The 16,936-nt window shown below is 35.9% G+C and overlaps 1 protein-coding gene across 1 annotated transcript; it reads right to left on the reverse strand.

Moving 5' to 3' along the window:
- LOC109223376 (ribulose bisphosphate carboxylase/oxygenase activase, chloroplastic) lies at positions 2,278–14,137 on the reverse strand. Its single transcript, XM_019387662.1, has 12 exons — positions 13,723–14,137; positions 13,532–13,617; positions 13,411–13,420; positions 12,567–12,629; positions 12,036–12,149; positions 11,121–11,182; positions 10,143–10,197; positions 9,772–9,973; positions 7,691–7,797; positions 7,209–7,264; positions 4,963–5,055; positions 2,278–2,607 (listed from the first exon to the last, which is right to left on the reverse strand). The coding sequence occupies exons 1-12, from the start codon at positions 14,084–14,086 to the stop codon at positions 2,500–2,502; spliced, it is 1,320 nt and encodes a 439-aa protein (XP_019243207.1). The 5' UTR covers positions 14,087–14,137; the 3' UTR covers positions 2,278–2,499.

Genomic DNA, 16,936 nt, shown 5'->3' on the forward strand with positions numbered 1-16,936 from the left:
AATTTCTTTTCCCTTGGAGGGATGGCAATTAATTTAAAGAAATAGACTATTTTAGTGGTTTTATTCTTCACTGATCATGATGGTATGTTTAAAAAATTTGAAGTGAAACCTCTTAGTTAGTCATAAAGGCAAAAAAAAATTTAAGCACTTTGTTAGGTTTTGAAAATAGTTTGATTAAGTAATGGATTAGCAAAATGGACCACTCTATTCTGTTTTAGAAGTGGGAATTTCATGAAGCATGAAAACACTAGCTCACCTACCTTGAAAGAAGCCCTACACCACAATATTAAGTACTACTCTTATTATCTTATATGATCTTGACACATTTTATATAGAGTTATAACTTATATACACCGATAATATATATATATTTTTTTACATTATCAGGCCATACAAAATATAACTACGGTAATCTTCCGTAAAAGGTGAAATTTGTAATCTTAAGAATCAGACGGTTACCTACTATAACAGATAAAAGTAAGATATATAAAATTTCTTATTCTAAGGATGGAATAAAGAACACTCCCCTCCTAACTCACTGAAATGCACAACATTAATGCTTTTAATCAATTGGATTTTGACTTCTTGTCCCTCTATGAATTTATAATGCCTTTGGCATTTCTTTCATTGCGATTATGTATTATTTTTTCGGCATGATGAATGATGTATACAACGGTCCTCAAATTCGTCAGCGAGAGCCATTCATTCGATTGATTTTATTAAGGACAAAGCTTGGCACGATTATAAAAAGATCTTAATATATATATATATATATATATATATTTGTGACTTCCTTTGATTATAGTATTTTAACGGTAATCTGGACTTTTGATTTGATTAATCTGGTTGTCATTCTTTAATATATAATTATTTAAAAGTCTTTTTAGTCCAGCAGCCATGCTTCAAATATTTGCACCAGTGTGAAATTGAGCTATTAGTGTATGACACCATGGCCTGTAATTTCAATTTTCTTGATAAGAGTCTCCGAATCTCAAATCCAGAAATTTCGATGTTTGGTTTATGTAAATTAATTTCTTCACTCTGCTACTGTATTTGGTAAAGGCCTTTGGGAAAAGGATATAATCAATTGGTGTTTTGTAAATTTTATACATATTTTCTTGTCACTTGACAGAATTGGAATTGTGAGGATTCTATAGCACAAAACTCATTGAAACGACTTCTGATCCTGCATAATTTTCACCCTATACATTCGCTCAGGTCCCTTGGTAATAAAGTACACACTACAAGATTGAAAATATATAGATAAGTCAATATAGTTAAAATTCATTGAAAATATATAGATAAGTCAATATACAAAATTTGAGGAAGATTGGAGGTGATTTGGACTAGTTTTGTATCAAAATTCGTAATTAAATCGAGTTCAAAAAAGTTTTCTGCGACACATGTATCAAACATGTATCATGCATGTATCTCACGCACAGATATACATGGATATACATGTGATACACAATTGATACAAATATGATACATATGTGATACACAAATGATACATAGTGTGATACACATATCATTTTTTTTCATGTTCAGCTTTTACTTCGAATTTTTAATTCAAACCACCTCAAAACTTCACCAAATCATCCCAAAACTGAGATTCAAGCTCCTTAAGTTGTGCCCAATCTATTCTAATAATACCCACTCAAAACAAAGCAAAAATTTGATATTTTTTTTGCTACAAATAGCTAATTGGCTAATTTGGCTAATTTAGTAATATTTTACCAATTGACCAATTTTTATAATGAACTACTTATAAATGGACATAGCTGGTAATTCCCCATACAAAAACAGGTTTCTCACAATAAGTGAGCCCAATGAAAGCAGGCTTCCATCAGAAAAGTACCAAGTGCAGTTAGTCAAGATCATCCTATACTCATCAAAATGGCGGGGCTGTGGGGAAAGGAAATGGTCCATTTGTAAACTACCTTAACTCACATTAAATTAGAAGGGGACTTTAGCCCTTGAGAGATGAATATGTACCTACTTTATAGTCACACTATTTAAAATACCAGGGGCCATCATAAAAGCAGACGCCAACGACTTTAGATGGGCAGCTCGGTATACAAAGCATCGCAGGGTCGGGGAAAGGCCGTACCCCAAGGGGGTGTGATGTAGGCAACCTACCCTGATGCAAGTATCAGTAAGTACCTGATTCCACGGCTTGAACACGTGACCTATAAGTCACACGGAAACAACTTGACCGTTGCTCCAAGGCTCCCCTTCAAGCCAACGACTTTAAATCATTTACTTAAACAATAAATAGGGAGTTCACATCCTTTTTCTCAAAAAAAGTTTCTGGAATGTCCTGATTTTGGGACCTCAGTATTACAGAGAGGAAAATATTCAGCTCTTTTGCAAAAAAGAAAAAAAAAAAAAGAACAGAAAAAATAAACTTAGATTCCCTTTTTCCTGTTCGTCCTTTACGGATAATATCAAGATGTACACAAAATAATATCAAGCCTTTATAAACCATATAGTCACGTACTATTCATCCATGTTCTTCATGTATTCTTTTGAAAGTTTGCTATCCATAATCAACTTTTGTTCTTTGACAAGAGAGTATCCTGATTCAAGTAAGGCTTCAACCGTTTGCTGTCCAAGAAAAATAAAACAGACAAGATGAGCGAATGATTAGTTGGGAGAAAAAATGTTAAGGTAGATTATACTAATCCTCATCAGAGTAAAGCATACTATAAGATATCAAAATTAGCTTAAATTTATCAGACTAGCGTAAAGGTTGACAAGTTAGGTTAGTAAGTTTGACAGCTTAGATAAGTGATATAATCAAGGACCGTTGCAATGGTTCAACCCAAATTGACCTTCAAATGCACTGAAGTAGGGTAAAACTCAGTAGTCTTCTAGTTGATTCTCAACCCCGCCTATGTGAAGACCTAAGGCTACAAAGCACTCAATAAGTTACTCAATTCTCTAAACTACTAGAAGGAAAGAACAGAATAAATGGATAGAAAGATTCTTTATACACAATTGTAACGAGAAATTGTTCAAGAAATGGACTTGGGTTGGGCGGGATGTGTTATAATCTGTTATCCATTACATATTTGACCCAACTCTATTGGCCCAAGCAAATTTGGGATGAATTGAGTCGAGTCACCACCATACTTTCATTTTAAATTGACCCCTCTCTTAAGTTGCTCGGACATGGGTGCGGGTGTCCGACACGGGTGCGGATCTAGAGGTCGGATCTTTCAAGATGTAAATTTTAAGATTCGGGGAAAAGGATCCTAGTACGGATACGGGTGCAGGGATCCGGCTAAAAATAATTTAAAAAAATAAAAATCTCTCTAATTATGAGAAATTTTGTGGAATACTTACGTATAGCTTGTAAAGTGTGGATTTCCTTTTTATTCTCAAGTTGTAGATGAGTAAAAGATTGATTTCCTAGATAAGATATGCTATTTTCTTTAAATTTACCCTAGTTTTAGTTCTGATTTCGGTAATCAAATTGTATCTCGTCTCGAATTTTTCTGTCCGTCGTGGTCAAAGTACCCAAAATTGTTTGACCATATCGGGTACGGGTCCCATACCCACACCCATACTAGTGTCGTGTCGACACGGGTGCGGCACCTAAACTGCTATGTCGGAGCAACTTAGCCCCCTCTCTAGTTTTGACACAATGCATTTATTTCAACCAGAAAAGTCAAAGAAGCTGCAGAACAATTTGACCAAATATGGGCAACTAGGCAACTTGGAACACACTTTAAGATCAGCAGAATTCCCACTGAACCTTAACCTTAAACAATTTCTAGGCAAGCTAGAGCTACTACAGATCTTGTCTGCTAACTCTTCCTTTCAACTTACAAGGGAAAAAAGGATAACAACGAGACTAATTTCTCTTGATGAATTTAATATCCATAAATGATCCACACTATGGAGGATGACCTTACTATATTCGAATTCATCAAGACTTTGTTTCTAATGTTAATACACCTTACTCGAAAGGTGCAATGTTAGACTTTATTGGGAAAACGAAGGTCCATCCTTAGATTGGTAAGCTTAGGAGCACGACCTGAAGAAAAACAAAGAGAAAGAACTACTGCATTACAAATAACCCTTTTTCGTTATGCTATAATGCTTAAAATTCTGTTGCCAGGTAGCAATTAATGCAGAACCAGGCCCAGCCCGTTGGGAGAGAGAGGAACTATTCTCTCTAGCCCTAACACTTTTCTTGCGAAAAAATCAGGGGCAATTTGAGCTACTGATTAATGCAAGTTTAAGTTATGGTGAAGAGAAGGGTAGCTTGAATCCATTTCTAGTTGGCTCTTGAAATCCAAGCTACGAAGGTGCAAGCCTGTGAGGAAGACCTTCAGGGATTGTCACAGCATGGCCGACATTGAAGATTCTTTTTTTGTTTTTTCTGGATGAGGGCCGACATTGAATCTTGGACGAGCTGTGTGAGTTCGATACGAAGAAGGGAAAACAATATGATCGAGTTCAAGAGAAGAGGTGAAAGGAAAGGAAGATCGTTTTCAGGCACACGCTTAGCTGGAAGACTTCATCATCCCGGGGCTCGGTTGAAACGTTAGGTGATTAGGGGCAAACTCATGGAAGGTTACACTAGGTCTTAAGTCATCTGGAGATTAAAGATGCTCTACTTCTTTTCAAATTTCACTCTTGAGGAGGAAGCTGAAAAGGTCTTCCCATACTTTACAGGAGAAAAGCACATTCATTTTCCATGAGCTAAGTCATTGCATAAACTTGGTTTCTCTTCTCAAATATCGCTTTCCCACTTATTCTCCGACCTCTTATTCTTAAATCTCATGAAGGTTAGTGGCTTAGACCACAGGCCAAGCACTATTCTAAGACCTAAAGAAGATTAGTGGCTTAGCATGTTTGTAAAATTTCACTAAGAAAAAGGATAGAATTGCTCACTGCACTGACACTGTCTTAATTTTCATGAAAAAGAAAGGAAAACAGAAAATGCCTTACCTCTGGAGGAACAAAAACCGGAAGTTCTCCTTTCTTTCTTTGACGAATTAATCTTCTGCCAATATCTTCAGCACCTCCAGTGTCTTCAACCCACTGCATAAAAGCAGAAAGCACAAATAAGTAACTGAAATTTAATCAAGCCTTTGAAAGGTAGCGTTATGTTAGAAACTTGCGCAGCATTGAGGTCAAAAAGAACCAATCGCAATATATTAGTTGTAATCGCCAATAATAAGCAAGAACAGTTGATGGTGAGATTGATGAGGCCTATGTTCGTCATGACTCACATCGTATAGTTTGGCTGCTGGAAAACCATCAAACTATTTTTCCAAACCAAAAAATACTAAAACTTTCATAAATATCCTAGAATATCAATTTGGCCAAAAATCGGTGAACGTCGAACGGAACTCATCCAAACACATATTATAATCATTCTTTCCATTAAAAATCCCTTTAAAGTAAAAAAAAATCTCCCTCACTTAAAAAGAGCAGATTATAACTTATTTTTGATTATGCACAATCTTTTATCAGATCAAATTGACATGCATAAAAAACTTTTTTACTTAATGATTTATGTGTGCATGTGTGTGATTTAGTCATTATCGGATTAAAGTGACATGCATAAACAACTTTTTCATTTAGTGATTTATGCATATATGTGTGTGATTTAGTCATTATCTAGGGCTAACATACGGCTAATGGTTGCATTCGAGTTCATTTTGTGAATTTAAGCATTAGGATTACATAGGAAACATCTAATGGCTTCAATGGAGATGCGGGGTATCGATCAATTTAAGCATTAGGATTAATCCTTTTATTTACTGATTTATGCATGTATGTGGGTGATTTACTCATTTCCAAGGATTAATCTAGGGCTAATTAATCTGCCCTTTCTTTAAGTTATAGTCTGCTACTCTAAAGTTAGGGAGCATTTTCTAGTTTAAAATGATTTCTTTAAGGAAAAGTTATCTTAAAATGTGCTGGATGAGTTCTGGGCTTCTGGCTAACCTTCACCAGCTTTTTGGCCAAATTGATATTGTAGGATATTTAGTGAAAGCTGAGTGATTTCTTTGTTATAAAAATTAGTTTGATGATTTTCCTGCAACTAGACTATACATAAGTTCAACGACCTTCTATGTAATTAACCCACTCTTTTGTGCACCTTCGAGCTGGAATGACCGACCAGCTTGAAAAGTTGCAACGCCTGCTGGCTGGTTTTAACAAATCAGAGAAACAGACGTCATAGAGGAATGCTATAGATATTGGATTAGTATCTTATCTTAAGCACTAGATGCAATAGTCCTCCATATGATTTTGGCAACTCTTGTATTATGACTCTGATTTTGAAAACAACAAGAATTGCCCCCAAGGTACTAAATAGACTAGCAAGTCTCTTACATAATACTGAGTTCTCATCAACTGTTACTAGTTCTATCGCTCTACACTTTCCTGAAAAATGATAACATTATTCTACAACATTGACAAAAACTATGCCTCAATCCCAAGAGATTTCCTAATAAAAGTACTTTCAGTTCCAAGATTTCTACCATTGATTAAAGAATGCATAAACTTTGTAAATGGAAGGGAGTTGAAGAGAGTAATTTATACACGTCTGTCTTCTGATAAGTTTTCACAACATTAATGAACTTCTCTTAAAGGATCTTCCATCATGTGAATCTAGGGAAAATCGGAAAAAATACAAAAAGCATGAACCTTTTTAGCTATACCTGAACATGGTCATCTACTTTTGTCTCTCAGGGTAGAAAGGAAAATGTGGAATGTAGTTTTCCAACCTTAGAATAGTAGAAACCATGGATCTATTTATTTATTCATTCATTTCTCCTTTGCTGACATAAAAGCATCTTACAGAGCACTTAGCTTCAGGTATACAAATGCAGCAATGATCATAATTCAGCAACTTGACATCTTTGTCCATCCTCAGACATAATAAGGTCATTGTTCACCAAATTACACATTTTCCCATCATCTGGAAACTAATTTGAAAATTGATATTAAACAAACAATTAAATCATTTTTTCCCCAATAATCTAAGACTTTGATAAAGAATTTTTTTAACGATGTTTACCTTTTTTTCATCTTAGGTGACAAAAAGGAGAGAAGGTTATGTAACCAACTATTTGTCACAACAAAAAAACACAAGAAGAGACCTTTGAAACATGATAGAGGAGTAGTTTATAGGTAAAAGAGGCAATAAATAAAGTAAAATGATATTGCTCTAATTAGATTACCTTTAGGATGGACTGGTCGTACGTTCTAGATCTCATAGCTCCATAAAAATCCAATGCTGCCAAGAGATGAACAAGATATATAAGAGGAAAAAGGACCTTTCTCATCTTTGCATATTGCATTAGATCTACTGTCTACATGACAATCTAGTAATATAAACCGTTTATGATCATGAAGTGTAATATTTGAACCAATTCTTAACCAATTACATAGTCCCATAACAACATATGCAGCAATGTGATGGTGCAAGATCATAAGTCCTTATTTTCCAAAGTGTGTTAAACACACCATACTTGGGCCATCTATTAGATAAAACTGAAACATGCCCTAGTTTCTGTACCAAAACAGTGATTGTACCTATTAAATAGTGTTGCTTTTAGAGATATACAAGGGAAAGAAAGCAAAGTGGGAGCCAACACAAAAATCATCAAAACTTTGAATATGTGCCATGAGAGCTGCAAAAATAATTCTCATGGTTAGTCACCTTGATTCGGGAATGTATTAACAATGGTCGCAACCTCATCCTTTGTTATGCCATCTTTCTCGTACATTCTGCAAACAATATTCTCGATGTCTTCTTGGGTGGGCTGCCTGTACCATGAAAGAGCAAATAGTCACTACTTGCCATGAAATGCATTACAACAAATTGTTATCCATGGAGGACATATAAATTATTTCCAAAGGGTTGAAAAGCTTTATATATTGTCAAGCTCCACAACGGTTGAGAGAATGGGTTGTAGTCTCCTTATATGGTCTTGGCCTCTTGGGCAATCCTGTTGAGTTAGGCTCAAGGTCCATTTCTTCATCTTGTATCAGAGCCAAGCACATTGACCCATGTTGTTGTGTTTCTCAATGTTGGGCCCCTTATGTAATTCACGCCCAAGTTGTGCAGTCCTAGGCATGTGGACAGTGTTAAGTCGCACATTGGTTGAGGGAATGAGTTGTGGTCTCCTTATATGGTCTTGGCTAGCTTTTGAGATTGAGTTAGGTCCAAAAACCAATTCTTAAAAATAGGTTAGCATTATTATTTTTGATCAACTGAGAATTTTTTGTTAAGTTTATGTATAACAGTTATCATAATTTAAAATCAACACGGAAACCAAAGTTTATAAATTAATCACTACCAATATTAGCTACAACGGCGTTGTAATTTTCATAAACTTGAAAGTGCCAAGTTCATGATGTTAACTTGAACGCTAAATGAACACCAGTTAGTTCAAACGAAAAAAATAGGTGTCCTACCCTTATTTATGATGTGGTCCACAAAATGAAATCTAGGAAGGATCTCCGTAGCTTTTTGTGTAATATGGACCTTGTAAATGATGCGAATACCATAATACATTTTGTTGGATCACTGCACAGTTAGGCAGGAAAACAATTGATCATGTTTTTGGATGTAATCTTCTCAGCACCATCTTAGTCTGATGACAGTAATAAAACACACTAACCAAAGATGTGCAGACACCCTATGGAGGGAAATCAGATCACTATGGCCTTGCTTCAAGAATTAGGAATGATTTCAAAGTGGGCAATGGAAGGAATATTTTCTTTTGGTTGGACAACTGGATTGGTGCAGCTACTTTGATAGATTTATTTCCAGATTTATTCTCCTAAGCAGTAAACAAATTGCTTTCTCTGGCTGACAGCAGACTTAATGGGATTTGGAACATAGATTTTAGAAGGAATTTCTATGATTGGGAGGTAACTGGGGCTGCTGAATTTTTGAATCTTCTAAACACCTGCCAGTGACTTTCTAACAGTGAAGACACCCTAAGTGAGTTTATGCTAGAGAGGTCTAACAGAAGTGGAGAATCTGCAAAAGGCTCGGCCATGGGCACAAATCTGGAGGACCAAAGCACCAGTCAAGGTTGCTTGTTTTACATGGTTAGTGAGTAATGAAGCTTGTCTCACGCAATAGAATTTGAAAAAGGGAGGCTTGGCATTATGCAGTAAATGTTTTCTGTGTGGGAGTCAAGAAGAGAGCATCAGCAATTTATCCCTGCCAAGTCACTCTTCAACTATGGCAGCTTTTCTTGAATATCACTAGTATGCAGTGGCTATGCCAGGAAAACAACTGACTTGACGAGATCATGGACTAGAAAAGGAAATGGAAGAGTAAATCTCTTTGGTGGAATATGACATCTCTTTGAAGATTCTACTAATTCTATTCACATGTTAAAGGCTAATTGTATATTTTTGTTTTGTTTTGGTGTAGATTGGAACATGTAAATGAGGCTGAATCTATTTTACAGACAATAGACTCACTACAGGATTAGCTGGGGAATACTTTTGGGTTTTTTGCTTTGCCAACATTGTACAGTTTCATCAGCACATACTTAGTGCTGGCCTTATTTATCAAGTTATCTTACCTTTTCAAAGAAACATGTTTAGAAAAAATTAGACCGAGGAAGGATAGACCTATTGAGGTTTCTGTACCGCACTAGACCTTCATTAACTGATATTACTTGTAATACAAGTGACTCCTATAGATACTCCCAAGTTGCAAGAAAAGAAACCAATGAACCAATGGACAAGCGAGAGAGAGAGGGGGGGGGGGGGGCGTACCAATAGAACTTTTCCATTCTCCCATCACGAATTAGGGGAGCATACATTGTTGAAAAATCATTTCCTGTAACAATAATAGGAATCCTGTGTGTTATATCGTTTTGTCTCCAGTCTTGCCCAACGCTTACCCTTGTAGGATTATCACACAAATTCATCAGAGTTCCAACAACAATTTGGTTGTTGACAGTCACTTGAGTGTTACCTTCACAGGAAAAGAAACAATCTCTTTAATGACAGTATTTATTTCTTGGTTAAAAAGAGAGCAAAAAGATATACAACGATTTAGACAGAAGAGACGCTTGATAGAAACTGAAAAAAGAATAACCAGCAAGTGTAGATTTGAACATCCAAGTAAAGATAATATAGCTTACCGAATCTGCCAAGGCCAGCATCAATGTCATTGATCATCAAACAACTCATTTTTCCCTGTTAAGCAATAGGAACCATAACGCAGTTCATTAATTGTTCAAGTTAAATGTTAAGACTTCAGAGAGAATTATAGCAGGAATAGAGAAAATTCAACAAGTCACAATAACTCATAACTTCAACTAGTGAGCTGCATATATGAAGTGGAACAAATTCTGCAATTCGCGGAATAGTATTTCACAACCTTCTTCATAATCATTCTAATGTGCAACTATTAGTAGGAAATTCCATCACTCCCCTCCCCAAATGCCCAAAAGGCCAAAGTGGAGAGAGAATTAATGCAACTACTTTTGAACCCGCAATTAAAAATGCATGTTTTGTAACAGTCGTTCATAACTGAAACAGACAATGCATGCATATCCTGTGCTGTGAAGCTGCTCTTTCTTCAGTGGACCAAATGCACATTCTCAGTGAAGCATGGAATATCATGGATGTGTTATTCTTATTGTTTCAATTTCATCTGCCTCTCAATCTAAACTTGGGGTGTGTGTGTGTGTGGTGTTCTTTTGCTTCTTTTTCACCTAGGAGAATGAAAAATATTGTGGAACTTAAAACATGAAAGGAAGAAATAGATAGTGTGCAATATTAGGAGCGTACATATTTATCACATACATCCATTTGGAACTTTGTTATTTAATGTTTTGGATAAACTTTAATTTGTAAGTTGTAAGATTAAATAAGCTTACATTTGTAACTTATTCTCTATACATTTCTATTCAAAAAAAAAAAAAACAGATCTATTACTTAAGAACTATTGTCACGGAAAACAGAAAACCAGAAATGATAAATGTAAGTGTCAAAATTAAAGCAGCTAATAAGTCATAGTATATAACAAAAATCATAGCATAACCTATATTGAATAACACAACCTAGACATACAAACTTATACATGTACCAGTAATAAAAGCAGTAAAGCTTCTAACTTGGTTCTGGACCACTTGAGAAGCAGTTCTGTAACGTTCACGTATTAACTTGCCTGGTTCTCCTGTTAGAGGAAAGATAAAAAAGAAAATAAATAAATAACTCCTGTAAAAGTAAAAAATATATTTAAAAAAGGTAAAAGAAACACAGATTATAAAATTGGAAAATTATGCTCTTCACTTGAAGGTAATCAGGAAAAATGAAAGAAGTATGATCACCATCCGAGATGGTCACAATATGAGTCGTTGAAATCGAGTTGGAAAGAGAGTTTATGCATATAAATTTTGTGTCTCATTACGGAAATGTCTTCTCTCATACTAACCTATAAAATTGTTGGATGAAGGTGAAGGTCTCTAGCTCTTGGATAAATATATGATTAAAGCCAATTATACTTTTCTGAACCAAAAATAGTAAATCTTGGTTCCTCTAAGACAATGCTTTAACTAAGCATAGCACTTGTGATAATTGATCTAGTAAAAAAACTTAAATGGAAGGCAGCCAAGGTTTATTTACAGACTCTTTCCAGATACGACAGTGGGAGCAATATCAAAGTAGGAATAACGACAAGTCAATTATGTGTCCACATTTGCATCTAAAAAATCATCAAACAGAATCTGACATCAACATGGTTAACTTTTTTCCAAGTCATACTAAAAAATATCCCAGAAAGGAAGATATCACAAGCCATTTTTGTATGTCTATACTGTAGATTGCCACCCTGGCTTGTCAGTTCAGAAATATTAGTTGCAAGGTGGTTTTTCTTTTTGTTTTTTCATTCAAGGATGATAATAGTTACTCAAGTTCGAATTTTGGTCAATATGTCCAAAAAGTATGGAGTGTTCCTGTCTATATCATTCTTCAGCAATTTTTTATAACCATTCTTCAGCAATTTATAAAGAAACCAGAAATAATTCTACCAGCTCTTTCTGATTCCAGTTCTCCTGCAGACATAATGACAGGTTCAATCCCCATTGCCTGAAAGATCAGTTCAGTCTGAAATGATTTGCCTTGCCCCTTTCCTCCCCAAATGCCTGTTACAAAAAATATTATCTTAAGAATATCTTCTCACATCCCCCTAAAATTCAGCTCAAAAGCTGAACAAGCATAATACAAAACTTTTGCAGCAAAACTAACAATATCCACGGAGTATCAAGATCATGGTATGTGCATGATAAAAATTATAATTATGATAAAAATTTGATTGTAAAGCAATTATCAGAATCAGGGAATGTAAAAGAATAGAGAAAATATCTAAGATAGTCCAGCACTAGAATAAAATGTGAAGTGCAGGGTATTTCTAGTAGGAACAGCAGTGCAGGAAATTGTTGCTTTCAAATCTCCATCAGAAAATAAATATTACTTGTATAAAAAAATACTTTCTCAGAATAAGGTACATGTAAAGATCCTAAAGTTGCCAACAACAAAATGGGAAAAGAAAACATACTTGCCTAGAATCAGTGGAACTTTGGCGTTCAAAAGATGAGAAATGTAGTTCTTCACAATGTGACACACTGCAGGTGTAAGAGTCAACATATCATTGAAATGGGGCCAGGAAAAAAATGTTAAACACCAATGCTTTTAAATAAGGAAGCTCTGCTTGCCATAATAGCATAAAAGAAGTGCAGGGTGAAATAACAAGTTCACAAGTTAAAATCTGAATAAAAGTGTAGATGTTAAATCCTCCAAAAACATGAACTACTGTACCAATTTTATACCTGCAGAACTTACAGATACACATCCAAACCAAAGGAAAGGAAAGAGTTTTGCAAGAAAACATGTTATGTACCAGGTGCGGAAAACGTAGATTAGTCTTTTGAGTCCATAATTAGACATCAAGACAAGTTTTCTATATAGCCTCTTATTAAAGGAAATTTAAATTTGCCGCAAGGTTGATTGAGTACCACCTTAGCTGCTAAAGTGAAAGCACCTATATAAATTGAAATAATAGCAAATCATGATTCTCTTTTTCTTGAACACTCAAAAGTCAAAAGATTCTTAGTCAAATCTCTCTCCAGAATTAACCCAAAAAAGAAAATGTACAATAGAAAAGGTTGTCTTTCTACTGATAGCTAGAAAGAGGAGCCAAACAGAACAGTAATTAATCCACAGTCAAGCAGGCATCAGAAAAACAGCTGATCCCTATTATTCACTCCAGCAAGAAAGTAAGATTCGAAAGGAAACTAAAATGCTAGAGTCAAACTCATCTTGGTACACCGAAGCACGAGTACTCATACACAAGGTACAATAATCGCGTAGAATTAGCTGTTGAAAGATTAAAAAGGCGGCACTTACCCACTTTATCCTGTTCACATGAAGAACACAAAGAAAAAAATGTGTGTGAGGAACTCAAATTGATTAATTTTCAAACAAATAAAGGAACAAATTGAAAAAACCACCAATAGAATTAATGTACCAGAAACGCCGGAGCAATATAGTAGTCGCCTTGAAGGTACGCAAACGACCTAGTCACCTTCTGTCGATAATCAAACACAATATCCGCTGAAAAAAAGACAAACACAGAAAAAAAATTAAAAAATTAAGCGGAACAAATTTTTGTAGAGATTAGGATAATTGTAAAGAAAGTGCAAAATTGAAGTATTTTACAGTCTTTTCCAAGGAAATTGCCGGCGAAGAGATCATCGATGACTCCAGCCCTAGCACCAACAGCGATATTCATATTATCGGCTTCAGCGCCAAGCCTGAAAAGATAATCGTTGCCGTCGGAATCTTTGGCTTCCCATGAGGACTGTTCAGAGAGTCTTTTCTTCTTCTTTGGTGCATCTTGATTGGATTCCTGGCTTTCACTCTGTTGGCTTTCACTAGTAGAGCAACGAATACTAAGAGAAGAGTAATTGGGAAGTTGCTTAAAATGGGAAAGTGGAATTGAGGGGGTGAAGTTGCAGAGCGAAGCAGATGAGTGGAAATTGGGAGGAGTTGTGAGGAGATTTGCATTGAAGAGGAGAGCCATTGTTTGATGAATTTTGAGCCTTTAGTTTCTTTTACAATAGCCGTTACATACTACTTTAAAACAAGTCACTATTAGCCGACCAATTTTTATTAGACGTTATCGCTACACTCTATCAGTTGGGGGTATTTGGCGCCACATGAGGTACAAAAACCCGCCCTATACTTCTCTAATTTTCTTCTTACATATATTATAATTAACTTTGAGTAAGCAATATCCAATCAAACTCATTTATTTCGCATAGTATTCACTCCTTTCTCTTATAGTGGAATAATAGATTATTTTACACCTGAATCCGCAATTTATAGGATATAGAAGAATTAGCCCAAAAAATGGTCCACCTAATATCTTAATCTAAAAGAAGAATTAACCCAAATAGCCGTCCACTGAACCGCTTATACTAAAATTAAGTGGCTAATGTATAATATATGTATAACTCATGTAAAATATATGTTTAACTGTCTATAATATATGTATATGGCTATAAAAAGTAAACAATGTAACAGAACCTGAGCTCTGTTACTAAATTGAGAATAGAGAGAAGGGAAAGAGGGAGAGAGAAGAGAGAGAGAGAGAGAATCAGAGGAAATGATAATTTCATATATGGTAAGACTCCACGGTACAGGCTCTGTGTATATAACAATAATATGACATTGGATTCCTTGTACTAGTTCTAGGACTGACACCTGTCCCAATTGTGATAACAGACATATGGACTTAATTGGAATAGATAAGCTAAACTAAGGGACCTAATTGACATAATGTAAACTACTCACTAAAATATAACATAGACTAAAAATAAAATTAACAGAACTCTTGACAATCCATCCTCCTTCAGAACCTTGCCCTCAAGGTTCATCTTTAAAGTTTGGAAACTGAGACTTGATGAAATTGTAATCTTCCCAAGTAGCTTCTTCTGGTAACAAATTAGCCCACTGCACTAGTATCTGAGTAGCAGCTCGATTTCCTTTCCTCGCCATTCTTCTGTCCAGCACCAACAGGTTCAACAAGAGGCTGTCCTTCAGGGGAGCAAATTGGAGGATCAACAGAGGGAACAACTTGCTTCCCAACCTTCTTCTTAAGTTGAGATATGTGAAAAACAGGGTGTATTTTTGCTGTAGGAGGCAATTCCAGCTGGTAAGCCACATGACCAATCTTCTTAATGATCTGATAAGGTCCATAGAATTTAGAAGCTAGCTTCAGACTCTTCCTCACAGCTACTGATGATTGCATGTATGGCTGTAACTTCAGATATACCCAATCACTTTCTGCAAATTCTCTTTCAGTTCTTCTTTTGTCAGCATAAAGCTTCATCCTGTTCTGAGCCTTTTCTAAGTTTTCCTTCAACACTTTGGCCATCACTTGTCTTTCTTTTAGGATTTGATCAGTGGCAGCCACCTTAGTTTGAGCAATAAGTTCAAAAGACAGTTGTGGTGGATCATACCCATACATCACCTTAAAGGAGCCATTTTTAAGGAGGAACGATAGTTACTATTGTACCAAAACTCGGCTAAGGCAAGCCATTTACTCCACTCCTTGGGTCTATGATTTTTCATGCACCTCAAATAGTTTTCAAGACATCTATTTACTCTTTCTGTCTGCGCATCAGTTTGAGGGTGATAGGCAGAGCTGTACAAAAGCTGCACCTGTAGGATTCTGAACAATTCCTTCCAAAAGTTACTTATAAAGATCTTGTCTCTATTAGAGACAATACTCTTAGGTAATCCATGTAACTTATAGATAGTATCCAAGAACATTCTGGCCACTTGAGAAGCTGTAAAAGGGCGAGACAAGGCAAGGAAATGTGCATACTTGCTGTATCTATCCACTATCACCAGAATAGTGTTGTGTCCCTCAGATGTTGGTAGTCCTTCAATGAAGTCCATCGATATGTGTTCCCATGCCTTTTCAGGAATGGGTAAAGGTTGAAGTAATCCGGGATAAGCAACTTGTTCATCCTTACATCTCTGGCATGTATCACATTCTTGAATTAACATCTTCACATCTTCAATCATGGCTGGCCAATAAAAATTGACTTCACTATTTGATAGGTTGCCATTACTCCTGAATGACCACCCAATCCAGAACTGTGTATGGTGTTGATGAGTTGATGCCTGAGCTGACCATGTTTACCAACCCACACCCTTCCTTTGTATCTCAATAGCCCCTGTTGTAAGGTGACATCCACATAGTCATTTGGGTTGGTACTAATAGCAGTTATAGCCTGAACTATTTCCTGATCATCCTTATAACTGGCTATCACTTCATCAAACCACTTAGGCTGTAATTGTGTCAATACAAGGCATTGTGAAGATTGTAATTCATTTCTCCTGGACAGAGCATCAGCCACCAAGTTTTCCACTCCCTTCTTATACTGGATTTCATAACTTAATCCCATTAGCTTAGTTAAACCTTTATGCTGCAGGGAAGTAGTGATTTTTTGTTACTGCAAAAACTTCAAGCTAAAATGGTCAGTTTTGATTATGAAATGGTGTGGATGTAAGTAGTGCCTCCATCTGTCTACAGCCAATAAAAGAGCTATCAACTCTTTTTCATTAGTAGATAATCCTTGATGTCTTGTACTCAATGCTTGGCTCATAAAAGCCAAAGGTCTTTTGTCTTGCATGAGAACATGACCCACTCCAGAGTTGCAGGCATCCACTTCCAATATAAATGGTTTGCTGAAGTCAGGGAAGGCCAAAACAGGAGCATTTGTCATGGCCTGTCTGAGACTGTTAAAAGCTGCAGTAGCTTCAGGGTTCCACTGAAAACCTCCTTTCTTCAACAGGTTGGTCAAGGGCCTGCTAAGTAGAGCATAGTTCTTCACAAACTTCCTATAATATCCAGTTAATC

Source organism: Nicotiana attenuata, chromosome 3 (genome assembly GCF_001879085.1).
Source record: "Nicotiana attenuata strain UT chromosome 3, NIATTr2, whole genome shotgun sequence".
NCBI lineage: Eukaryota > Viridiplantae > Streptophyta > Magnoliopsida > Solanales > Solanaceae > Nicotiana > Nicotiana attenuata.